This window comes from Atractosteus spatula, chromosome 6 (assembly GCF_055471065.1).
Source record: "Atractosteus spatula isolate fAtrSpa1 chromosome 6, fAtrSpa1.hap1, whole genome shotgun sequence".
Taxonomy (NCBI): domain Eukaryota; kingdom Metazoa; phylum Chordata; class Actinopteri; order Semionotiformes; family Lepisosteidae; genus Atractosteus; species Atractosteus spatula.
The window spans coordinates 54,197,111-54,222,812 of NC_142711.1; the positions used below are offsets into that span (position 1 = coordinate 54,197,111).

Sequence of the window (25,702 nt, forward strand, 5' to 3'; positions counted from 1 at the left end):
AACTAGTTTGACTTTAGATATGAAGTCATTGGAGACCTAATGACTAACTGGTCATGTCAAAGGACAGTCGATAAAGGAAGAGTAAAAGCTGTCAACATGTAAAGGAGCTGTTAGGATGGATGGCTTACTGTTTGCAGCACGCACATGCAGAATTAATTTAATCTATTATTCTGAGGCATTTAACAGTATAAACTTTATGGTGTCATGTATATGAGCTTTGTCTATGTATAGTGACGCACACAAGCTGGCAGTGAGGACTTGTTTGGCATGACTGTAAATTTTCATTGGGCATCTTTTTAGGGAAAATATATCCATGTCATCTCATTAATCATTTGCTGTAAGGTGAAGTGTCAACCTGTACATGTTGAGAGAAATTGTTTTCCCTTTTAGCTTATTTTTTAAAAGAAAAATGTCTTGCACTTTCGTGCATAGAACCAGTAAAAGTGTTCGCTGAGTGCACTTAGTCCAGGCTTGAAGCTCTTACATGTAGACTGACTTCAGCTGATAAGGATTCCCCAAGCAGCTGTGCAGAATTGGCTGAGCTCTTGCTAGAATTCGTTGTGCTTGATTAAGATGGGTTATCCTTGGCTTGTGGTATTTTAAAATCTTTCGCATTCGCTGTTTAGTTGCCAAAGGCAAATGATACCGCAGTGATAAATCTTATCATCAGAATGTCTGGCGAGTGTCACAGTATAAACTTTGTGTATATAATTGATAATGCAAGATGCAAAAGTTAATTATTCAGCACTGACATAGCATGGTTAGTTTACTAAGCCTTTAAATATATCACTGAGTAACTGTAACTACAGTACAGTTCACATTGGCAGTGGTCGGTCTGGAATGTGGAATTTAATTCATGCAACAAATGTAGTTATTACTATTTACTGGGACAGTGAAAATATTTCAGATATGACTGATGCCGATTGTCATCTGCAGTCATCAACAGGGGCTCTAGATGTAAGTCAGCCAGCTAGGATTCACAAAGATATTGCAAAGACTATCTCCATGTAAATGTGTAACTGCTAAGATTTCCCTTGCATAGCAGTAGGAAAAGCAAGACTTGATTTTAGACTTAATGCAAGACAGGCTTTCACAACAAATTGAACTGATGAAAAAGTACAATATATTAACCTTTGTTTTATATCTGCCCATGCACATATATTCAAAATACTACAACAAACTTGAAATGCTTATCACATTGTTTGCTTATATAAGTATCTTGTGACCTGTCATGGAACTTAACTGCTGTGCTGTGAGAGCCTTATCTTTATCATCGTCAGAAAGATTAAAGGAAAAGAAAGAGATGAATGCCTTTGCCTACTAGTATAAATCATATGCAATTGCCTTACTGTTATAAAGTTATAGTTGAAGAAATGGTACTTAACAGTATAGCACTTTTTATTGGCATTGTTTACCAAAGAAAATTGCCTTTTTTTTTAGAGAAAATGATGTGATCTTAGGACCCTACAAGAACAGTAAATTAGAGTGCAATTTGTCCATTTCCAAAAGGAAATAATTCTTAGAGTCTGTAAATTGGTCATTTTCTGCAGTAACCAGCAACATTCTCATTGGGCTTTGCAAGTGGCGATCTGATAGGGTTAAAAGAAAATCTGGGTTTTGGGAACTCATACTTTCTTTTAATCCATTTTGATTGTTGAAGCACAGAGATGCCTCATCAATAACTTTTTTTGTGTGTAGTGAACAGCTGTGTGCCTTCTGCTACTGTGGAGAACGGAGCCTTCTGGGGCAGGGTGAGCTGAAACTGTTCGTCCCCACGCCTGGCTACATCCCGCAGCACATCCGAAAAAAGAGAGAAAGCACCGACATCGATGGAGATGGCAACAGAAGCCCCAAACACAGTACAACTGGACGGAGGCAGAGAGGGCAGAAGAAGTAAGCTCTTCCTTATGGTCACCACAACCCGTTCGGGTAGAATAAGGCTCAGATTGCAAAACCATCCTGCCATGCACAGTGTTTGCTGTGACCCTTATCCAAAGAAAGCGACTTTCGGATATTGAGTGGATGGATAGTTGATTTTCTCTCTTTTCTCCTGCCTTCTTATGAGAGTGCAAAAGATGTCTAATTGTTGCTGAAGTTAATAGGCTGAATGTGTAGTCTTTAAATGGCATTGATCTGGTTATATCAGGAGTTACAGGAAGTGCTCGATACCTGCAATCTGTAAACTGTGCTTTTTTCCTCCTGAGAATCAGGGTGTGTGCTCTTAATTAGGCTGTCATAAAATAGGGGAAACCTCTGTGAAACTAGGAGTTTGTTGAACAACAGATTTTCCATACAAATAAAACATGGATGTTTAATAATCAGCTGGAAGATTCCCAGTCTCTGAAAACTGAATCTGTCAGCCTGTGATTTATATTGAGGTGACCTTTCACTGAAGATAAAGTTTCAAAGAACAGTGTTAATCAGATGGGTGGTTGCATGAAAAATTGTGCATTTCATGAAACATTTAGATGCCAAATGCTAACGACCAATACTAAAATCGTTTTCCAAGGTTTAGCTGTTACCACTAAAGTGTTTCACAGAATTTAACGCTTCCTTTCAATAAACTTCAAGGACATATTTTACAAATACCCCATGAGCACAAACATTTTTTTCTGAGTTTGTCGGATAAACAACTTGTCTTTCTACTTTGCATTGTAGGGAAGATGTTGTGGTATGACCCAAATAGGCAACGAAATGCTAATGAACTCAGCTCTAGAATTCGATTCAGGTCAATTATTTTGGAGCCAAAATGGCCTGATTAGTCACTTGATAAATAATCCATAAATTAGTATTCCATTTGCTGGCTTTCTCTTAAAGTACTCTATTAGCTTTGACTGTCACGCTAATAACACGTGACCATTGTTGTAACAGCCCTGATCAAAAGACACTCCCTAGGCTTATTGGAGAAGTGCCTAATTTGTTCGGTTCTTTGAAGCCAATCAGGCTCTTCCCTGGGGTTTGGTGATGTAATGTGCACCAAGTTCAGTCTTGGAAGGCATCCAGACAGTGAAGCATTGTTGTGTTGGAGTTTTCTGATTGGTCAGTGGAGCTGGAGCTTTTCCAATAATAGAAAGAAGAGCTAGGAATGAAAACAACAACAAAGGAGAGGGTTATTGAACAACATTTAAGGTAGCACATGTTAAGGAAACCCTCTGGTAATGAGGCCAGCCTCAATAATACACAAAGTGTATAAAGTGGACTGCAGTGAAAACATGGCAACATTCATATCTTTATAGAGATATGAAATACTATATTTTTTTAAATGGTAATATGTAATGCTACATCACTAACGCAATGTTACAACAGCTCACCTTGACACAGTTTGATCACCTGCCTAATGAAATGCAGCATTTTCTAATGTTGGTGGCTCAGTCCTAATTAAAAATAGAAACGGAGAGCATGCAAATTGGATTTGTGGGCTGTGAAAGAGTTCTGGTCGGTGTTTTTAATACCATAGATTTCTTTCACAACAGATGGGATGACATTTTTAAGGACATAACGGTTGTCTGGAAACAGGACATAACAGTATCAGACAGCGGTCTGAATTTCCATATGCACCCTTCTAACTTGTTCTACTTTTGATTATGTTTGTTAACCGGTAGCGGTTTTCTGCTTTCAAACAGGCTTCTCAAAGCGTAGCCAGGGGAAGTGGGCATCAGTGCTACAGAATGATACTTCAGCAGACGTCTTTAGTAGGGCGCTTCCCCTGCCATCTATCAAGCAGTCTGCTTTGAGTCCGGTAGCATGGCACATATAGATCTTGGCAGAAATGCCAATAAATAACTCTTAACAGTGTATTGTGAAACTTAGGTTTATATGTTTGGCAGTGAAACCCAGTAAGAACATGCAGCCACAGAACTTAACCTAGATAAATCAAGTGTCTCATTTCTTACGATTCAGTAATGACTCATCAGGTGAAGAATTAGGGAGTATGCTGTGGGCCACCACATTCAGATCAATTTTAATGTATGCTGTAATGAAATCAGGGATGTTAGTATAAAGGAAAAAGTGGTTATTGTGGGAGATCTTAATTTTCCTCATATAGACTGGGGAAAAGCCATCAGGTATATTGGTAGTTGGAAAAAAAAATGCCAGACATTTCAGTCTTGCAGTTTCGAACTTGGTTTGTCAGAGTAGGTACAAGAAGAGAATGCCTGTCTTGAAATTTAATAGTGAGAGTGAGATACTGTAGGGGAGGTTTTGTGTTTTATGAGGTACTGAGTTTCTCCCTGATGTGGAGGTGCCCTAAGAAGGGGTTGGATGATCTCATCATTGTCATGTTAAAATTTGAAAACCAGATTTATTTTTGTTATTCCTTAACTGTGACTTATTTTGCGTGCAGTAAAGCTGTCTAGGTGTTGATGGCTAAAGTTAATGTGTTGATGCAGCATTTGTGACGGGGGGGAAGCCCAGTTGTAATAATGGCAGCTCTGGAGCTTCCAGGAAACCACAGAAATGGAAAGCATGACTAAGCTTATTAAGGACTGGGCTTAACATGGAGCAGGTCCAGTAATGCCCCAGGGCCCAACAGTGTTGTATGCAGGGGAACTGCTTGCAAACAATGGTGCTGTGATGAGCTACACTGTTACCTTGAAACACGATGCCTACCTTAGTATCTAAACCTGATATTAGGTAGAACACTAGATATTGTAACAAGATGGGGAAAAATAGTGGGATTCTACAGTTCAGTCAACATGGATGGATTAGGAGGTTTCTTACAGAGGGGCTTTTATAGATCTTCACAGCTGGTAGGTCACATAATATACATGAGAAACTGCTGTTTCCAGACAGAAGGGATATGCGCTGGGTGATGGTAGGAGAGAATGTGACACGAGTGGATGTGATCTTGCTTTCAAACTTTCAGGCAGCACCGATGAGATGAGCATCTTCTAGAAAGCATAAGTCGGAGCCCCGGACTTTTTTTCAATTCAGATAGATGGGCCAGTTGATCTTTTGTGAATCATGTTTTTAAAATTGCACATATGCATATCTTTGATCACCAGATTAATAGGTTTTAATTTTGAGTTTTGTAGCCCCGGATCTGTTTTATATCTTTATGTGCCTTTGTCATTCAGTTTATTTATTTAATTTACTATTCGTATGGGTGGCATGGATGGCCAGTTTTGCAAAGGCTTTATTTTTTAGGTCCTTGCTTAGAGATTTCCTCACCTTGAGACAGAACTGTATTTTACTGTACAAAACTGTATTTTGTAACTGTTGCCGATTTTAATATCGACCTGCTATTTTCTGAATCATGTAGAAAAATGTTAGAAATCTTGAAATTTTTCATTTTGTTAGCTTTTTAATCTACAATTTTCAGTTTTCCTGAATAGTGTGAATAGAATACAATGTGATTAGTTTGTAGCTTTTCCTGGCAAATGCTGTCACAAATGTAGCCGGGCATCAAAAAGTAACAGAAAAATGAAATCATATGTAATTGCCAAGATCAATAGTGTGCACGCTTGAGATAGTTTGAGAATTATTTTCTTACATTTGCCTTGCAGTTATTTTCAGGTTTTTAAGCAGTAGAATAGCAAATGTGTCGCTGTACAGTTTTCTGTATACCTGACTCCTTCTGTGATGGAAATTTGGTGTGGTGGGTGTGGGGTGTGGATGTTAGATGCCTAAAATTTCAAGTACTTCTATAAGAGCTCTTCTGCTCCTAGAGGAATGTTGGCATATAGACCAGTGTTCACTTAGCCTTTAAATCACAAAGGGATTTGAGCCAGAACATCTCTTGGAGCGGACATCCACTCAAATGGTTATGGAAATGTACTACTTTTTTTTTTTTCAGATGTATGCAGATGTCATTGCAGGACTGAGGGGGTATACTATAGGCTTTCATCGCTTTGTTCTTGGTATTGGCCGGGTAACTAAACAAGGGCCTTTTTAAATGTAAATTTTTATTTTCTGCTTTGCTGCTGCTCGTTGACGGATTCTTAGTGGCTTATCCAAAAGCCTGTAATTCTGGGTCTTCTTTTTTCCGGTTGAGGTTGAGATACTGAACAGCTAGCCCTTGTCTGTGCTACTGTGCAGCAGCCAAATAAAACTCTTCTCTCCCCCCCTCTCCCTTTTCTGCTTTTCCAGAGACCACTCTTCCAGTAGCAGTGCATTGTCCTCAGGCTCTGGGAGTACTGAGGCTCCCTGTGAGGAGCAAGCCAGCAAGTACTGGGAGGAGCTCAGCCAGGTTGGCCTTCCTGACGACATCGATGTCGAGTCTTTATTTGATACTTCAGGTAAGACGGGCACAGGCATTTATCACCTCGCAACTGAAGCATGTCCAGGCTCGCACTGCACTGCTGCACAAGTTGTCCCCCTTAAAAGCATGGCCCTGGAAGTGGCTCGATTCATACTCCATCTAATGAGCCCTGTTAAGCAGACACAAAAATGGTCCATTTTCGCTGAAAGCACTCGAAGCCGGGCATACACATTTGACATTTCGACTCTCGTGGAATGCCCCATCGATATGTCTGTTGTAAACTGCTGAGCAATTTCAGGTTTTCTTTGCTTAGAAAGAAATCTTTGCTGTGTTTCATAAAACTTTTTTTGAGTCATTTTTAAACCATTAGAAGAAAAGACTGGTTTTGTCAAAACGTGTGGTTTCCTTCCCCTTTTGTTAATAAGTTCCATTTGAGTAGTGTTTCTAAGTTTTGTATTTTTCCATTCATTCCTTTGTGCAGTACACAGCTGCAAAAAGCAGGGACAATTTGTGCAAAACTTCCCAGCTACAGCATGTTATTTTCATAAGGGAAGATGGTGCTTAGTGCAAGGAGCTTCTCTTGCGAGTGTCCTAACTCTGTTAAGGGTATTTCCAAACTGTCGTTTTGTTTCTTAGCTTCCAGGGGAGCCACAGGTTTGTCATTCTCATTTGCAGTCTTAGTTTGTTTTTGCATTTTGGAAACGGCTAAATTTTACTACTCTAGAATGTGTGTGTTTTAAAAAGAATAATTTCTATCTCAGGAGAGGTATCTAGCATGTACAGTAATTCACCTAGTCTTAGTCGCATGTTACCATAAAATTGAATACATTGTTAGGTTCTGAAGACTGGCATCTGAAAGGCAGTTCTCTGCACCTTGCTTAAAGTAATTCAAGTAATTCCCTTTCCTCTTCTGTTTCTAGGACAATGCTGGGCTCATCAGTGCTGTGCTCTGTGGTCAGGAGGCGTGTGTCAGGAGCAGGGCCAGTTGCTGGTCAATGTGGACAGAGCCATTGACTCAGGGAGCACAGAGGTAAGTTGTAGAGATTATAAAATATTCTAAAAATGCAATTACTGCTTGAACCTGAACATGTCGTGTTAGAAGCTTAAACCTACACTGTGCTTTGCATTTAGATATTAGAACTTGTCCTGCTTTTTTATTTACGGCTTTAACTCTATTTTAGGTCAACAGTTTCAGAACCTGAATTATTGGAGTTATTTAAGGTTAATGCAAACAGAAAAGTTCTTTGTTGAAGTGTACAAAATGTGAGCGATTGGATGTACAATATATTGAAGGGCTCATTGAGGCTTATTCAACATTGTAACTTACATTGTTTTCAAAGCTGAACAATTTTGATGTTTAGTATGTAAATCAAACATATCGCTTGTAATGGTATGAAACTCACAAGGTTATTGTGAAAATTCCAATGTTTGCTGCTGTTGGACATTGGTCATGAATAGGGTTGATAAACGGGGGTATTACTCTGAAATTCAGAGACTAATAGCCTTTGTGGCCACTGTTGGAAGCACTATAAACTGTAAATGTGTGATGCATGGTTTGCACCAGAATGCCGATGGTGTTTGGAGTTTGATAGAACCTGGACAGGTATATGTCTGTTCACCGCTCTGAGCCCTCGATGCAACATTATCTCAGCTCATCCTACAAATGTTGAATGGAGCTCACATCTGGTGCATAAGGCATTCAGAGCACACCTGTCATTCTCCTGTTGCAAAACAAATCTTTTTTACATGACCAGCTTTAGGACACGAGTTGCTGTCAAGATGGGAGGAGGTTGGGCAGCAGGTGAGGTCCCAAACCCTGATCAATATGGCACCAAGCTCTGAGGTTCAGTTAATCACTAAAAGCAGGGCTTTTAAGTGACTAGACCGTCCTGCCCAGGTCTTCACACATGAATCTTCTCGTTGGTCTTGGTGAGGTGTTGAGACTCATTATCCCCCAGGCAGTGGCCTGTTGCACTGTTTGACCCCTCTCCAGTATGTTAACATAGTCAAGCCTCCACCTTACCCATGGCACATAGGCGCTCTTGAAAAGAGGGATTTTTTTGCTTGATTGTTTTCTTGAATTTCCACCAGGTTTTCCTTTAACAGATCGTCCAGCTTTCCCCAGTCAACACTCATTGATAAGTGATTTTAATGCATAGGGAATTCGTCACTTGAGAGATTAGTATTGAGCGATATTTCAGTACCAAAAATATTTAATCAATATCAACACATTTACTTTATTTTTCAGAAAACATACATGAATAGGATGCTTTTTTGATGTTCACCGTGGCCCTGTATTAAATTTGTGCATCTTATTATAAGCAATATTAGATTGCTTTCACTCTGATTTGCAGCATACAGTCCATTTTAATTATTTATCAGTGTGAAGATAAAGGATGGAAAAAGTATCATGCTGAAATGGTGATAAGTACAAAAGACGTTATTGAAGTAAACCAGCAATTAACATTTTCAAGGCTGAAGAGAAAGCACAGAAGAGCCTTTCAGGTTCCCTTGATCCTTGGGTATTTTTAATTAGGAGTTCAAGAGTTGAAAGCTACCATAGCAACGTCTCTGATGCAAGATTCTCTTAATTAAGCCAAATGAATAGAGATGGGTGTGGTACTGTAATTTTGAATCTGAAGATTGAGTTCTGGAAACAGGTACTGCCAATTTTGTTTTTAATAAAGCTGTTGCCTATTTTATCAATGAGTATTAACATCTGGTATCAGGCTGCAGTATAAGTGCATCTGATTTTGATCTGTTTTGTGGAGGTCGGGGTCCCTTATACCTGTTAAAAAGGTTATTTCCACTAACCAAGGTGAGAAAACGAGACTTGCTACATAGCCATTTGAGCCTCTACAGCAGTTTTGAGTTGCGGGGCTTTGTGTACAAGCCAGCACCAGATGCTGTGTATTTTTGGCTGGTCTCTTTTAATTTGAACACTTATGTAGACATAACGTGTTTATTTTTCATAATGTAACTGCACATCTATTTTGCCAGTACAGCTTGTGAAATGGTCTGCAGTGTTTATGCTAAATGGATCAAATTTCAGTGCAAGAGAACTTTTGTGTTTTAGCAGTTTGCTCTCCACACATTTGACATTTCCAGTTTGATCCTTCACTAGTCTAATCCACCTTCTTATGACTTCTAATGACTTCTTAATAAATGGTTTTTGAAATATTTGGTACTCTGATATTGTCTGGATGGTCATTTTTCAAATTGGAGGTGTGGAGGTGCTAATTTACTATTAGCACTGCTTTCCTACAAATAAAAGTACAGATGTAAACAAAAGACTAGAATATGTGACTGATTTGTTGGGCCATTCACCACTGTTGAGGCTCTCTAGGCAGAGATGGGTCTTGACACTTTGCTTTAGTGTGGGCTACCCCTGAAAGCAGTGTGCTAGCAGTTGTACAAAGGTGCCATAAAATGCAATGGAGTACATCTGGATCCTGGTCAATACGTGCCTTCTGGATTCTCTTCAAACCCCATCTTCATATAAAAGTTGAATCCACTTCAACAGGTTTGTAACAAGGCCAGGGACCTCCTATCCTGGAGAATCACAGTTTGTCCTGTTCTTGATAAGCTCTGAGTGACTCAGTTAACTTCCAGGTGTCTTTTCTGACCATGTAAAACACCTGTGAAACCCGCTGGACTTCAGCTGTGATCTACCTGATCTAAATTGTGCACATGTGAAAATCGCATGATATTGTCTGTATCTGGGGACGATTTCAAATTAGTTTTTGCTTATCTTTATTTCCACCTCAGTTACAAAAAGCTTTTACCTTAAGGGATTAAAGATCCTTAGTCTAGTCACCCCATTGCTTTTCAACAACGTTCGGGCACAGAGTACTGTGGTATATGGGGAAACTGAGCTGAGCCATGATATTTCATTCACTATTAACTTAATCAACTTAAGCATGCTGTTAAGTATAACTCCATGCACATTTCTCCAACGGTGACTCTTTTGCACAGAAACTAATATTATGTTTTTCTTTAACTTGGAAAGAGAGAGAGGCAGAAGTCGTTGTATTAGGAGCTCTGGAAGATTACTGTGGAAAGGTGCATCAGTCACATTTGATTGCTCCATGGGTATCTTAAAATAGTTTCCTCCCCGTAAGATTTCGAGCAGCGTGATGGATAAGGCCCCTGGTAAAGGTCGGCCCTGGCAGCTCTGCTCACTCATCTGTGAAATGGAAAGGTCACAGTACTCAGGAGGGAGGTTCGACTGGCAGCTTAGCGCAGCCTGCACTGTGCCCTGATCATGTACTCTTAATTGCATTTGCGCCAGTAATCTGCTAAATTGTCGGTTCGTTCATTCACTTTTTTGAGCAAAGTGCCAAGCCTATTTTGTAATGCTTTCTGTGGCTGGGTTGTTTGTACCGCTGGTCTTTTCAGTGACTCTGGTTTTACTCTGGGGTGTATTTTCTTTATTGGATCTGCAAGTAAGGTGTTGGGGGGGGGGGGGGTGGGGTGGGGCGAGAGAAAGAGCTGTCGATTTCAGCAGAGTTATTGGAAATTCTCTGACAAACAGTGTGTCCTGTGCTGCAGGCAACGCTCAGTCACAAATGAACTTGGAGGCAAGCTGTTAAAGGTGCTTCATTGTACCTTAAGGAAGACTGGTTCCATTTTACTTCTGTTCCTGCCATTTGTACTGACCCCCCTAACGATTTATTGAAATTTCCTGCTTAGAAGAATATTAAGTTTTTTTTTTAATCTGGCTGTTTTGGGACAGCCGAACAATTAGTGACAGCTTTATTTGACGCCGTATTCCCGATGCTCTGTTTCTACTGGCAAGATGGAAATCTAATAGCTGCTGGGAAATAAGTAAAGGCTTGAGGGTTTTCATTTCGTGTTTAAAACCTGCTGGTACAAACATTCTGCATGGTTTCTTTTTCAAAAAGTTAAGCTTGGGGAACATTCTCAAATGTATTATTTAAGGCAAGCACTCCTCTGCATCTTTTGTATTGGTGCTCTCTTTTATTTTGCCAAGGATCAATGAGAATTTTACAGTGGACTCGTATAGGGATAGATACGATAGACTTCATATCTATTTTTTTTTGTTGGAATTCCACGTGCTTATACGTGTGTGTGTGTGTATATATATATACGTAGCATCAAAAAAAATATCACTTACAAATTCATGGTTATCAGGAAAGTGATCACCTTTTAGTAGCAGGTGTATAAACATTTCATTAAACAGATCTGGCGTAGGAAATCCATCATGCTGATTGGGCATCTGTGACGTTACTGTCATATTCTTCTCACGAGAAAATCGATGCTACGTGAGCCGCATGAGGGTGTGTCATGTCCTCCTGGAATGGTATCATGTGAGAATCAGCCCACAGGCAGTGTTTCTCTACCAGCACCTTGGAATGAGTCCTAGACTCTTGTGAAGACACTCATTTGCACTGTCCTTCTCCAGAGGTGTGAAAGTTGAGTCTGTTATCCAAGTTTTTTAACTATACTTGACTGAGGAGAAAAACTAGTTTACTTGATGCATATATATGGATGATGTACATATAATGCATAGTGTGTATATATATATGGGCAGGTGCAAATACAAGCATATAATGTTGGTTAAGAGACTATAACTAGAAATCTTAACAAATCCTATGTATATTGGGTTATTGTTGAACCAATGATATATGGAATTATATCCTTCAAAGAAGAGAGTAAGAAACTAGGTACCCCAAGCCCCAAGAGCTGTGGGATAGAAGAGATAACTGCCAGACCGCTATGCTGATCTTGTTTGTTTTAATGTTTTTTTTTTCCATTTTAAATCTACAGAAACACTTTTTTTTTAGTCATCCGTCAAGAATTCCTAAGTGGTTGCAAATGAGAGCTATTTTTTCCCCCATTTTAAAATGAGCAAGTACAGTGATATAATGTAGGCTCTATCTTTCACACATGGTGACACCATGAGAACGTGGTCTGTACGGTGTATGAAACACACATGGAAAGTACATTGAAATACAGATTATCAGTTTCTTTAAGTTTTAAAAATATTGATGGTAAAATGAGAGCAACAATTTAACAGTCTGTTCTATTTTCAGGAATATTTCTTGGGAAATATTTTCTCCACGTTTGTGCATTTAACTCCATATTGACATTTTACTGCGTTTAAGACCTGCTGTTTGAAAGACTATGACTCATATAATAATGCTGCCTCTTGAAAGCACACTCTAGACATTTCAGAACAGCTTTAAACAGCTTAAAATGTGCAGTGTCTTTTAACATTTTTATGGGGTTTTTAGGCTTTTTTCTTTGTGGCTGCTTCATTTATTTTATTAACAACATTAAAGCTACCCTTTAGTGTTAGGTTTTAGAAAAAGCCCCATGCTCTTATCAAGCATAAGAAGTAAAGTTCATTTTAATATATATACACATATGCCTTTAATATGGCAATTTGCTTGTTTTCAAGTTGTGAAAGGAAAAGTGATCATCCTATTAAACGTAACCATTGTTGTTATCCTGTTTATTTGAAATGTTTGGAAAAGAATACTAAATATAATGCTAATACTACAACTCAATTTCACATCTATAAATTTACCCTTTGCACTGCAATACCATAATAGGCTGACATGCCTCTTTTAGCAGAAATGTATTTTGTTGGGGATAAACATTTTGGGATTCTGGAAATTAAGTTGCATCAGTAAAAATGCATTGGAAGGTTGGAAAATGAAGGTTCTGTTTAAATATTGGCAGTACCTTGCCAAATAGTGAGAATAGAATGGTTTTTGCTCATGTTCTCATACAGTGCAGTGCCAGTAGTGTCTGCTTTAAACATAATTTTCTTGTTCCAGACTTCCTACTTGTGTTCATCAAATACATACTACACAGGGCTTGAATTTCAGTTTTGAAAATGAGGGAATTCTCCCTTTACATGAAGCTCATGGGGGGATTTCAGCATCTTGGGGTGGAATAATAGTAGACTGAAACTAGTGTATTGAAATAATTAATACACAACACAAGCTTCATAGGTTCATTGGAAATACTGTCCTACCTTGTCAATCTGTCTTTCATTGCCAACCTCCTCTCCATTGAAGGTACAAGAACAGAACTTAGGAGAAGGATGATTTTGTTCCCTTCCTCATCAAAAGCATCCCACGTGTCTGCTTTTCATTTTGTCAAAGATAGGCTTTTGTGTATGGCAATCAGTTTGTCTCCTTTAAAGTTGTTACCTTCAAAGGAGCTGAAAAAGTCCTGCTCTGAAGGACCAGGATGGGCTAATAAACTCTCACAGTGCCTCTTTAGTGTACTGAAGTATAGGTTGGACTGTGGAGAAGTCCATCTTCCTTTTGAAAATGCTTTGAGAGGAGGACTCCATGCACCAGTACATCGTTCTACAAGTGACAGAAGGGCACAAAGTTGAATTGTCTGACAGCAATAAAAAGACCTTTGGCTTTATCAGTCCTGAGTGCTGGAAGCAGCCATGTGTTCTAGCACATCTCTCAGGGCTTCTAATGATCTGCTCACAACTGGCACTGCATTTTGAATTGACAACCACTTTACTGTATGTGGTAAGGAGTCAGTGTTGGCTCCTCTAGTTGTTTCTGTAGCTCATGAAGCTTGTTGCGTCTTACTTTCCCTTTAATCAAAAAGTGTTTCAGCACAAGGCACTTTATTTCGCATGCCTGTTATTGTGTGGTCTTCTTGAAATGGATTGATTTTATTTACTATTTTGATATTCACAATTCCACTGAAATGAAATGCCACATAAGGTGAAAGTAGGCCGGTAAAACGTCTTTGGCACATTTCAATTTAAGAATAGTTAAATGTTGAAGTAATTTACCCCCTCCGTTGTCTGTTTTTCACGAACTACTACTATCTTTGTGAGGGGTGATTTCATCAGTGTTGTCCCCACAGTACTAGTAATACCTGCTTCTATACACACAGACACATCCTTCTCACAAATGAAACAAAACAGGAACAGATACACAACTGATGACAATATGAATAATAGATACATTTGGAAATCAAACTTTATTCCTGTGAATGCACCTTTATCAGTGCTATAGGAAAAAAATGGTTTGCCTCTAAATTCCCAAAGATTGTTGCTTTTTCCCCAGTGTTGTACTTTTGCATCCTTCATATTTTTTCACACATGTAGGATGGATAGAATCCCTTTTCGTCTACATGTTTTTCTTCACAGTCCCATGACAGATTTCAGTGAATTGAATAAATGCAGTGCTAGTCCTGAGAACAGTCATTAACCTCTGTTCCTTCCCCCCTTTTCTCCCACCAGTACTGTGCATACTGTAAGCGCCTTGGAGCATCCATCAAGTGCTGTGAAGAGATGTGTCGGCACTCGTACCATTACCCCTGTGCTGCTGCTGCAGGAACTTTTCAGGACATCAGAAGCTGCACTCTCCTCTGCCCAGAACACATCGAACTGGCCATAGAAAGATGTAAGTCTTTTCAGCTACGTTTTCAATTCAATCAGCTTCATTGGCATTACCGATGAATTAGTGTTGCCGAAGCATATGCAATCAATAACATCTACAGACATTTGATACAAACGCATCATAAGAAATTTACATACAACATATAGAACATTATTGAGAGACGGGTTCACTGTTCCTCAGGCTATGGCAGGAGAACATGTACTGGGCTGCCAGTTCAACTGAGTTCCCTTCCCCCTCTCCCAGTAGGATTGGGAGCTGTTCCGATTCTGGCAGGTGTGGGAATTCTGGGATTCTTTTCCTTCACCTGTTCTTTGAGCTGAAACTGCAAGAACAGGAAAATGCATTGAAGTAAATAGTTCAACTTGGACTTCCTGTCTTTTGCAGACCCCACCACATTGTGACCAAAAAGTGTTCAAAAAGAGTCTATTCAAATATCAGCACAATAGAAAGAAGCTTAATGTCTGTCTTTCCTTTTGTGACTTAAGGCAGAAAGTGTCTTTTGTGTTTTTACTTTGCTTGCATGCCTCTTTGCTCAGAAAGTGCAGGTTGCAGTCATGTAGCTCTTAAATGGAACTATATGTGGATCCAGTGGAGAGGGCAGCGAATGTGAGCTTTGACTGCTTTAATCCTGACTGCTTTCCTTTCGTATTGCAGCTGTGAATAAAGAGAGGCGTTATATGCGAAAAGCACTGGTGGAATAGCAGCGTGCTGGCTTGACGTGATCAAGCAGACTGCTTTTGTCACCACATTCTTCCTGTAGTCGTGTAACGCAGACAAATTCACATACCATCTCTGGTTGCATTACAGAGATCACCTTTTTTTCTTTAATGCAGCCTGTGTTGTAGGCCTTCTTTAGGGATTAATTGAATGAAAATAAATTCCAGCAGCAGATGACATTAGTGTGCTGCACCAGTCTCTTAAGTCCATTAGGATGCAATACGTTTAATGATAATTTTGCCCTCAAAGCACTTGCTTATTTCTGAGCCGTCATTCAGTGAATGAGTTACAGGAGCAGTATAAAGTGATTATATAATGTTAAGTGTGGACATTAACATTGTGAGGAAGTATTTCTGGTGAAGAATACCTATAGTTCTTATTCCCCCCCCCCCCCCCCCCCCACAGAGGATAGGATTTGAGAGTGTAATTAGATATCAAGGCTTGTATCAGCTAAAAAAGTTGTAGTTGTACATGACTGCTAAATATTTGATTTTGCTTTTTATGCTTCTATAAAATTGTTTCACCCAGAAATGCCCAAGCTCTTTCACTCCCATCATTTTTAAACATACTAGCGTACTAATATGCATTTGAAGAGCCCTTTACTTCAACTACTTGTCTTGAAGAAAAACGAATCCCCCAGACTTGATTTTCTGTCTTGGGGCAACAAATTTCAGTCCCATAAATTATTGCGCTCAACAAATGTTAACCTTCTCCTTTTATACAAGGGAGCAATGAGTCCAGCTCTTGGGTGAATGAAGGTTTAGTAGGTTTATTTTAGCAGAATTGGAGGGTGGGGGAAGCCTGAGGGGAATTCACTGTTCTACACTGCAGTTCTCTCAGAAATGTCACACACAGAAGGTGGCCGTCCTGCCCCTCTTCCTGAAGATTCTTGACCTCTTCCCTCGCAGCCAAGGAGGAAGTGAACTGCGCGGTGTGCGACAGCCCTGGAGATCTCCAGGACCAGCTTTTCTGCACCAGCTGCGGGCAGCATTACCATGGGATGTGCCTGGACATTGTGGTGACCCCCTTGAAGAGAGCAGGTTGGCAGTGTCCCGAGTGCAAGGTCTGCCAGACATGCAAGTAAGTCACAGCTGCAGACCCGCACCGAACTCCTTCACTTTTTTGCTCCAGATTTGGTGGCAATCAGTAGGGCAGTATAGTGATTGTCAAGCAATACACATTTGAAATGACCCAAAGAGGCTCCTTTCTAAACTTCCTCATTTGTGCATCATATTTTTAAAACTGCACATACCTTTGGTCACTAGATGAGTAGGTTTTAATTTTGAGTCTGTAGCCTTGTATCGGTTAGATATTTTTATGAGCCTTTATTATTTGTTTTTTTTGTTTAATTCAAGTCTTGTAGACTTGTAGGTTTACATTTCTTTTATGACCTTGTATAAAGAATAGGGTTATAATATAGTTCTTTTAGTACTGTGGGTAATGTAGTTACTCTTTTAACAGGTAATGAAATGACAACCTGATAATTGAAGTATTCAGAAATTGTATTCAATACAAATGTAAAGTAATGAGGGTTAAATAAAACTGAATAATAGGATTCTGAACCAGGTGTGACTGGCAGGAATGTTTAGGAATTCAGGTACAATACGTAAGAATTAGATCATTTGCTGCATTCCCTTTTTAATTTAGATTGATCCCCAGATATAAGTGGTAAATTCTTGACAAGTTTGTTTGCTTTTAATGTTTATGTGCATTTCTTAAGAACCCCAGAGGAGAGAAAAGATCAAAAATGATTTTTGAAATGATTAAATCTTTGGAGAGTGCAAGGGGGCTTTAAATAATATTCATGAAGTGGAGATCTAGAGTTGTTTCTGTGCATGCTGTGAGACTGTTTATCTGGCATAGATTACAAAAATGAAAATGTTTCCATAACTAGCAGCAAAAATTAGAATAATTAGCTGAATTTGTTACATATCTTTTAAAGACCTGACCCTGTCTCTCAAGATGCATACAAACTAAGGCTGTAAGTCTCAAGTGAGATTTTTTTCAAATATACTACTTACTTCATATTGCTCTATACAGAATTCTAGAGCATTGTCTAGTGTCTACTGTTGTTGAATATTGTTTCTAAACCGGGTTGGAATGTATTTGATGTCCTAAGTCAGAAGTGCCACATGGCAGTTAGGATAGAATTAACAAAAAAACATAATGAACAGCAAATTGTCCTGTGTTAGAGAGCACTGAGTAATATGGAACATCCGCTCTAAATGATATAGGCCTCACACCACTATTATCATATTATCATCATCTCATGCCATCCCATTGTGATATAATCTTATGGTTTTTGATGCAGGCTATGCTTTTCCTTTGGATTTATAGTAAGGCATCCAAAGCACATAATGCTGGAGCCTTGCACGTATGACCATGATTCATTTATGCAACTGGTTTTAAAAAAAAAGAACATGCACATTTTTGCTTCTTGGGTATTTTTCCCCTGTGACTGAGAATTTGAGAATGTATAGGTGGACTTTGCCAGAAGGGCAGAGGTTACTGGTACCAGTGCCGTACAATAGGGCAAGTCTACAAAACCTGCATGAGTCATTCATAGAACGGTTTTACAGGAAACTCCTCTTACCTTGTTTTGGCTCATATATCAAGGCAGTCAGTGCCCAGAATCATTATACTGGCGGCAGTATTTAGGGAGACGAGCTGAGAGCCTACCATGTTGCTTGTCTAGTATTCCAATAAATTTGGAGCACAGAATTAAAAACAAATATTTGATTTAAGAAGATAAAGGAACATAAGAGAGGTTACAAACAAGAGGAGGTCATTTGGCCCATCTTGCCTGTTTGATAGTTAGCAACTTATACACTGAAAGATCAGACCATGCAGTTGGATTCTTTAGCCCATGAGGAAAATAACATCCATTGAAATGTTTCTTTCTCATGTTACAGGAACCCTGGAGAGGACAGCAAGATGCTTGTGTGCGATACATGCGACAAAGGGTATCACACCTTCTGCTTGCAACCAGTAATGGACTCCATTCCTACCAATGGCTGGAGATGTAAAGTAAGTCCTGCTTTGAGGCTGCGTGCAGTGCGGAGGTGCGTGGGTGACTGCAGATTGTGTTGCCTGGAAGGTGAAGATGTGTGGGCTGCAATGCCCTGGAGGCTCAGATACGTCTTTAAGAAAATTGCTATCAATTTGCGTCACTTTATTCAAGTTCTGTTACTTTTTTTTTTCTCTTCGTATATTGCAGATGGTCTGTGACGTTCTCGGGTTTTTCTTGGCTCGGGAAGAAAACATAAACCCTTACGTTTTGCAGTGTAGTTCTGATGATAATGGCAGATCTACTTTATGCTTTCTTTGCTGTGGGGTACAAAACTTGTAGTGTCGTCTTCATCACAAGTCTACAGTGGATTTTGGCTTTGTCTTGTGGTGCTGCCAAGTTGTTTAATTCTCAGGAACTGAATAGTGGCCTTGCCTAATTTTTACAATGTTGAAACAAGGGAAAAGGTACTAGGATTCAGTGGCATTGCGCATGTTACAGAAGTGATGTCACACCCTTGAAAACCTAGACAGTGTGAAATTCGCCCACTGCAGAGGACCCTGTCTTTTGTTGTCATGTGCTCTGAGCCCGGAATAAACCATGATAGCATCCCAGCAGAAGCAGAGCCTCAATCAGACATGAATGTTTGCTCCTTATCAATGCAGAATTTTGTTTTTCATAAGTAGGTGCAAAACAGTGTATATCTTAATCTCTAGTGGGAAACGACAAGTCTTGAAAACTTACTAAATGCAGTGCTCTGTGCTCATGTTAGATAGAGACAAAAGTTAGATGACATTTATGGACTTATACATAATTAAAAGCATTGTGTGTATAACCCTCACTTGACAGCAGTTCCTGTGCTCAAAAAATAAACTGATCATTCTGCACCAGTGTGCTTCACAATGTTTGCACTCAAGGTGTTGTAGCACCTCTCTGAAACCTCTACCTCTAGCTTGGAGGAGTTCACAAAATGCAATTAAATTTGAAATTTATTTTTCAGTTCATGTCAGTCTTGAGTTATTTGAAATATTTGAATTTATTATTCCCTCACCTCACTGTTACCTTGTAAAATCCAATTAGTACCTCTTGACACGTTGAAGGTCTCTTCCCAAACTACCCACTCTCAGGTTTCATTGTATTTAATTCAAGGTCTGCATTTAATAACTCTGATGTTCAGCAGCAATTAAATGAATGCTCTGTGTGTTTGGCATTCTGGAATAACTTGAAAAAGTTGAAAAATAACTTGAAAAAGTAACACAAATGTAAAAATAAATGAAAACTACAATTTCAGCCCCCTGCAGACACTTACTAGGGCAGCACTTTTGTCTGTCAGGGGTCGCGGACCCCTGGAGGGCTTAGAAGTTTCTGGATTTAGTGCCTTTCCAATCTAAATACCCTACTAAATAATCTTAATTATTTTCTTAATAACATAGTTTTTTAAGGTCTTTGATTACTCAAAAAAAATACTTCATTAAAGGTATGATTATCTTTGATTGTTCCTATAAAATACCTTGGAGCCTTTTAGAACATTTTAGAAGATCATAGGTTTTACAGTCATGCACTAAATTAAATTAGACAACCTCTTCAGGTTTTGCTCTAGTAGGACTCCGAGCAGCTACACAGCTGGAGAACCCTGATCTACATTTTTGGGGGTTGAACCCTACTCTCAATATAATAATTAGGGCACATTTAGAAGAATGAATCAGTCAGGAGAACTATGAATCAGTCAGGAGAGACAAAGAAATTAATAACCCCTGAGTCATAGTTGCTTGACTTAGGCTCTTTAGTATTTGTCTTGTGTGGCATTTTTGTATTAAAAAGCAATCTAGCCATTTCTGATCTGTCTCATTTGACACTCAGTCGAAATTAGTTATTCACAACACAAAGTGTCTTGTGTTTATTGGAATAGCTGTGGGATCAATGCTCGATTTTTAGTAGCCTCGTGCTCATTCACCTGCAGTGTTATAGTCTCGGTGTGTAGAGCACAGCTGTCAGCCTGCTTGCTTGAACTGCTCCTTGTTAACCCTGATTCCTCCCTGCAGTTACTGAAGTGAGCAAATTTGATGCTGTCGCTAAAGAAGGTAAATCCCCTTGATAGCATCTCTGCAGCTGGCTGATTAGAAGCCCACAGTGCTTCTAGTCTCAATCTGCTTTAGAGAGACAGAGCAGCACTTTTCAAAGATTCTTATTTCAGTGCCCTGTGTTTTTTTTTTACCTGTTCAGTCTAAACAGTTTCAACCTCCAGTGTGGTACCAAGGGACACTAGTCTGTCTGGGACATTGGTATGTGGGATGAAGTATTACTGTTAGAAAAAGAAACGAGACCTATGGGTTATGACGGCTTCTATTTATGTCTTTTGAAAAAAGTGCATTTCTGCTTTAGTTATAGGGTTTTGAAATCTTTCAGGGTCCCAGTGGTCATTCTGGTCTTCTAGTAGTTCAAGTAGGTAGCTGAGTCAGCATGCGTCGGCTGCACAGGAACAGGTAACGGGTTTATTCCATGCTGAAAAGAAAGGAAACACAACGTTTCAGCTATGAAGCCTTCTTCAGGCGTGAGAAAGACAGGGCAGACAGCAAAGATTATAAATAGCACAGGAGAACAAAAGCTGGGAGAGGGGAGGAGGAGGGAGAAGGAAAAGGCAGAGAGGCCACTCAGGAAGTGCAAAGTGGAGAGGGGTGAAGAAAGGTGTGAAGTCAAAACCTGCATGAGAATAGAGAAGATTACATGAAAATAAGTCTCTCATTGAGAGAAGGGGGAAGGTGTGAACCAGGTTTCAGGATGTTTCGTTTCTGTTGTCTTTCTGCTATGGGAGTTGAGAAACCCTTCTTTGAGAACAGAGACAGAAAGATTAGTGTGACCATGGCCGTCTGAGGTGAAATGAGAAACTATGGGCTTGGAGAAATCTTTAATTTTCACAGCCCATTGTCTGCAAGAGATACAGTAAATGAGGTTGCTGGAGATACAGGATGTCATCTGGGTGGTCCGGAATTGACCTGTGGGGCCCTGAATGAGCGTGTAGTTAGATATGTAGTTGTCAGTGATGCAGAGAGTTCTGTTGCAGGGGAAGGTGCCTGGTGGGGATGATTGCCAAGTGCGGTCGTGGGAGCTGTGAACAAGACGTTTATGTGGATTGGGTGGTCGGTGATAAGAGATGATTGGGCGGTCGGAAAAAAGGGTACCGATGGAGGGATCGTCCTGTAAAATGGAATAGTTGCTAAAAATGGTCCTGGGGATAGAAAGTGTGTTAGGGTGGTAGGGAAGGCGGTGGTAGACGGTTGTGAGACCAGGAGTTCTGATCGAGTTGATGATCCTAGGGTTGTTTTAGATGAATCTGTGGGTTTATAATAGACTGAGGTAGAGATTCATGGATGGTCAATAGATAAATTTGTCTAGAAACGGAAGAGTGGTGGAAGATATGGTAACTGTATATTTGAGGGATTGGTGAGAGTTAGTGAATCGATGCAGGAAGTGCTCTAGCTGGTCATTAGAGCATGTGGCAGCACCAACGCAGTCATCGATGCATCGCTTGTAGAGGTCGGGGACAAAGCCAGTATAGGAAGCAAAGCATTCTTATACCCAGCCGACAAAAATATTGGCATAGCTAGGTGGCATCCTGGTGCCCATGGCAACTCCACTAACCTGCTGAGAAAGGTTATTAAATGAGAACACATTGAGTGCGAGAACCAATTCTGCAAGACGCACTCGAGTGTGGATGGGGGGATCAGGCACTGTGCGTTTGTCTAGCATGTGCTTGAGGGCTGTAAGATCGTCATTGTGGGGAATGACGGTGTAGAGAGGCGTGATATCCATGGTAAAAATGTAGCATTCTGGACCCTGAAATTAGAAATCATTGAAAAGTTGGAGGGCGTGGTTAATATCCTTGATTTATGAAGGAAGCATTTCAACCAGCGGTCTCATAAGGCTGTCGAGAAAAGCAGAGATGAGTGTGGTCGGACAAATGCATGCTGAGACAGTGGGGCGTCCAGGGGTGTTGGGTTTGTGGATTTTGGGAATGAGGTAGAATTGAGATACCTGGGGATGTTCGAGACAGTTCACCTCCTGGGGGAGCTCCTGGTTGCTGATAAGAAGAGAGATGGTGGATACCACTTCCTTCTGGTAGTCAGTGGTAAGATCCTGTTGGAGAGGATGGTAGGCAGAAGTATCGGTTACTTGTCTGGAGGCTTCCTTAATGTACAGGTCTTTTTGCCACACTGCAACAGCTCCTCCTTTGTCCGCTGGTTTGATGACAATATCATCCCTATTGCGGAGAGATCGGAGCGCCTGAATTTCACCTTGGGTGAAGTTGGACCTGTGTTTCTTGGGTGTGGAAAGGGTCTTGGGAACTTGAATGCTGCATTGGTTAATAAAAAGTAATTAACTGGTGGAAAACGGCTGGAAGGGGAGTCCAAGAGTCAATTCTGGTCTTCTGGCTATGATGTGACAGGATTGCAGTGCTTTTTGGGTAGGCTTTGGCATAATTGTTGTGCAGCTATATTAAACATAGAAGCAAAATCAGAATCGCTTGTAGCTGCCAGTTTCCTCTTTTATTTCTTATTTATCTGCAGGGAGACCCTCAGGCCATACCCAGTGTGGAAAAAATACTGTGAGCATTCACACAATCTATACAAACTTAGTGAAAGATGGTAAAGTATCTGTAAAATATAAAAATGACTCTTGACTTAATGAGTTGATCTACCACAATCGAATCTTGTGAAATGAAATTGAAAAGAACAGGAGGGATTAAGAGATAAACGGCATGTATTTTTAAATTTTGCATATGTCTTGCCCAGGCCAGCATATTGCGGAGATACACATCTAAATCCTTTTCCCTAAACAAATTCTGTGATGAGCAGCATTCCTTTACAGCTTGCAGATGCTGGATGTTGAAACTGCAGCTATCTGTAGAGCCATGGCTTCGGAAAGAATTACAGTAATGGATCACCGATAATATATGCTCCAAATATGTATTGGAAATGTGTCTGCAGGAGAGATGTTAGGGATTTGCCAGGTCTTCGATATCTTAAGTTCCACCTAGAAGCTGTAATATTCTGTTGCAGTCGCAGATGTCTTTGCCGTTTTGCAGAGATGAGGCTGAGATTTCCACCCAAGAGCAAAGCCTGCAGATTCCAATTGCTGATTAGCAGCTGGCCGGTGGCTTTCCTGTAATTAATCCCTCCCGACTCTTAGTGCTCGCGTCTCCCTCTCTGAGAAAATGCCCTGCGCTGCCAAGTTAAATTGAGTTATATAGGCAGTTAGCGCCTGCATACACTTAACTTCAAAATCCCAAAATAGTGGTCAGGATCTGCTATCTCAACAGGTCTTAGCAGACAAGGTAAAATCCTTGCCTGTCCATCAGAGATAAAATTCAGAACTCTTGACCGTTCAACTTGAGCAACTGCTGGCATTCGGCCAGCGTTCTAACTTTTAATAATGCAACAGGTCCTTTCAGGTTATCTTTGAGAGCACTGCTGTTTGCTGTCTTTTCCCATGGAGGAGCAAGAAGGATTTTTGGTAGGATAAGGTAGAAGAGTTTGTATATAATCCTCTAGCTCACAGAATCTTTAAAAAAGCATAGTTCATTTCTTGGTTTGTATAACAAAACTGTTTAATTCATTAAATAAACCTTACAAAAAGAGGAAAAAAAGTCAAGAAGCATCTGTCCTATAACCTAAGCGCAAGAGTGCTATGTATTAATTCTACTGCCATCCAACATGAGTTCCAGCCTGGGTAACCCCAAACTGAAGGTGTTTTTCTGAGGAACTACAACGTCTAGAAGAGAGAAGGCCCTTTTTGTACAAGAATAAACTGGAGGAAACAAACCCTATATGCCCAGCTGAATAATAACTACATCTGTCTGTTTAGTCTGAAGGTCTTTAAGCATTTATAAAAGAAAATAGTGTTCTACATGATAACCAGTACTATATTCTGTCTGTCCATCTTCTTCATGCTGCTATTATGTGTAATGTAATGAGTGCTTGTCTTAGGAATTTCAAGTAGAATCTTTCTGTTATTAGTGGACTCAAAAACAGTTATTTTATCCTGTTGAGTTTTGGTTTATTGTCACAGTGTTTCGTTGCTTGAGTTTGTCGGAACGTTGCAAAATGTAAAGAATGATGTTGTCACAGGGTAGTTGTCATGATACTGATGAAGGCATATTTTCTTATACTTCTATTGAAGCGAGAGGATTAATGGCTTACATCTGATTGATTAGAAAACCTAAGTCAAAACTGCCCGTTTTCGTCCTTCTTTTCTTCTGCAGAACTGCAGAGTCTGTGTGCAGTGTGGCACCAGGACGAGCTCTCAGTGGCACCACAACTGTTTGCTGTGTGACAGCTGCTACCAGCAGCAGGATGCGGGCATGTCCTGTCCACTGTGTGGGAAGGCCTTGCATCCAGACGTTCAGAAGGACATGCTCAGTTGTCAAGTGTGTAAAAGGTAAGTGAATAGGTGTGCAGAAACCCCCAGCAAGTCTTCATTTTAACAGACAAGTCCCCTGTGAAAAGAAGGTGTTGGTTTTAGTGGTGTTAAGTGTTAAAATTGTGTGGTATATGTTCCCGCACAATACGATTAACAGATTTGCAATGAAATAAATAGTAAGCCCGGAAACCTGTTTGCAGCTGTATTTACAAACGACAGTGTGCTTTATGAAGGTAAGGTCACAAAGAGCACTCCCCTTGGGGAAAATGGAATAGTTTGTGTTTTGTGGAGATTGCTTACATGAGGGTATTTAAATAATGTGAATGTCAACACATTGCATTTGGAGAAACTGATCTTGTAGCCAGATTCTAAGAAAGCTCAACCTGTTAATTGTCCTAAATCAATTTGCCCAGAAGGTCAGTAGTGCTTCAGGTCTATCACAGCCCACATGGAGGACGGTATCTAGTGTCAAAGAAACCTTTGGCATGTGAATCCTCATAGATGGGAATCTTGTATTGCTTCCAACATGGATCACACACACTACTGTCTTGCTTTCATTGTAGACTCCCCATTCAAGTGTTAATTGGCATAATGATTTTTACCATTATTTCTGTTCAATAAATGTTGGTGCACCTGCAGCAAAAAGCTTCTCCTAAATATGACTGAATTTATTTGTTATAAATGTTTATTTGATGCTCTCTCTATATATTTTTAATAAAGCAGGTTTGTGGCTTGGAGTGCGGCTGTTATTATGCAATACTATTGTTTTTCTGTGCTCTTTTTTGTGCTATCGACCTACAGGTTTCAGGAGCTGCTCTTTCCCCTGAGAGCTTTGCTGTGGCAGCTAAGCAACAACCACATAGTTGTGTGTGTGGTGCGCTTAAACCCTAATGGGACATGAAAATTTTAAAAATTGAAAAGTGCATTAAGCTTCACCTTTTAATAAACCGTTTA

The 25,702-nt window shown here is 39.9% G+C and overlaps 1 protein-coding gene across 12 annotated transcripts in view; it reads left to right on the forward strand.

The window, feature by feature from the left end:
• The window catches only part of LOC148833053 (histone-lysine N-methyltransferase 2C-like), a 158,107-nt gene that overhangs the window by 53,527 nt on the left and 78,878 nt on the right, over nucleotides 1-25,702 (forward strand). For all 12 annotated transcript variants that reach the window (XM_088918211.1, XM_088918217.1, XM_088918216.1 and 9 more), the window contains 7 exons: nucleotides 1,699-1,893; nucleotides 6,088-6,236; nucleotides 7,120-7,229; nucleotides 14,448-14,610; nucleotides 16,233-16,404; nucleotides 18,237-18,351; nucleotides 24,591-24,766. In XM_088918211.1, the coding sequence (XP_088774337.1) occupies nucleotides 1,699-1,893; nucleotides 6,088-6,236; nucleotides 7,120-7,229; nucleotides 14,448-14,610; nucleotides 16,233-16,404; nucleotides 18,237-18,351; nucleotides 24,591-24,766 (1,080 nt within the window). The remainder of the gene's footprint in view (nucleotides 1-1,698; nucleotides 1,894-6,087; nucleotides 6,237-7,119; nucleotides 7,230-14,447; nucleotides 14,611-16,232; nucleotides 16,405-18,236; nucleotides 18,352-24,590; nucleotides 24,767-25,702) is intronic.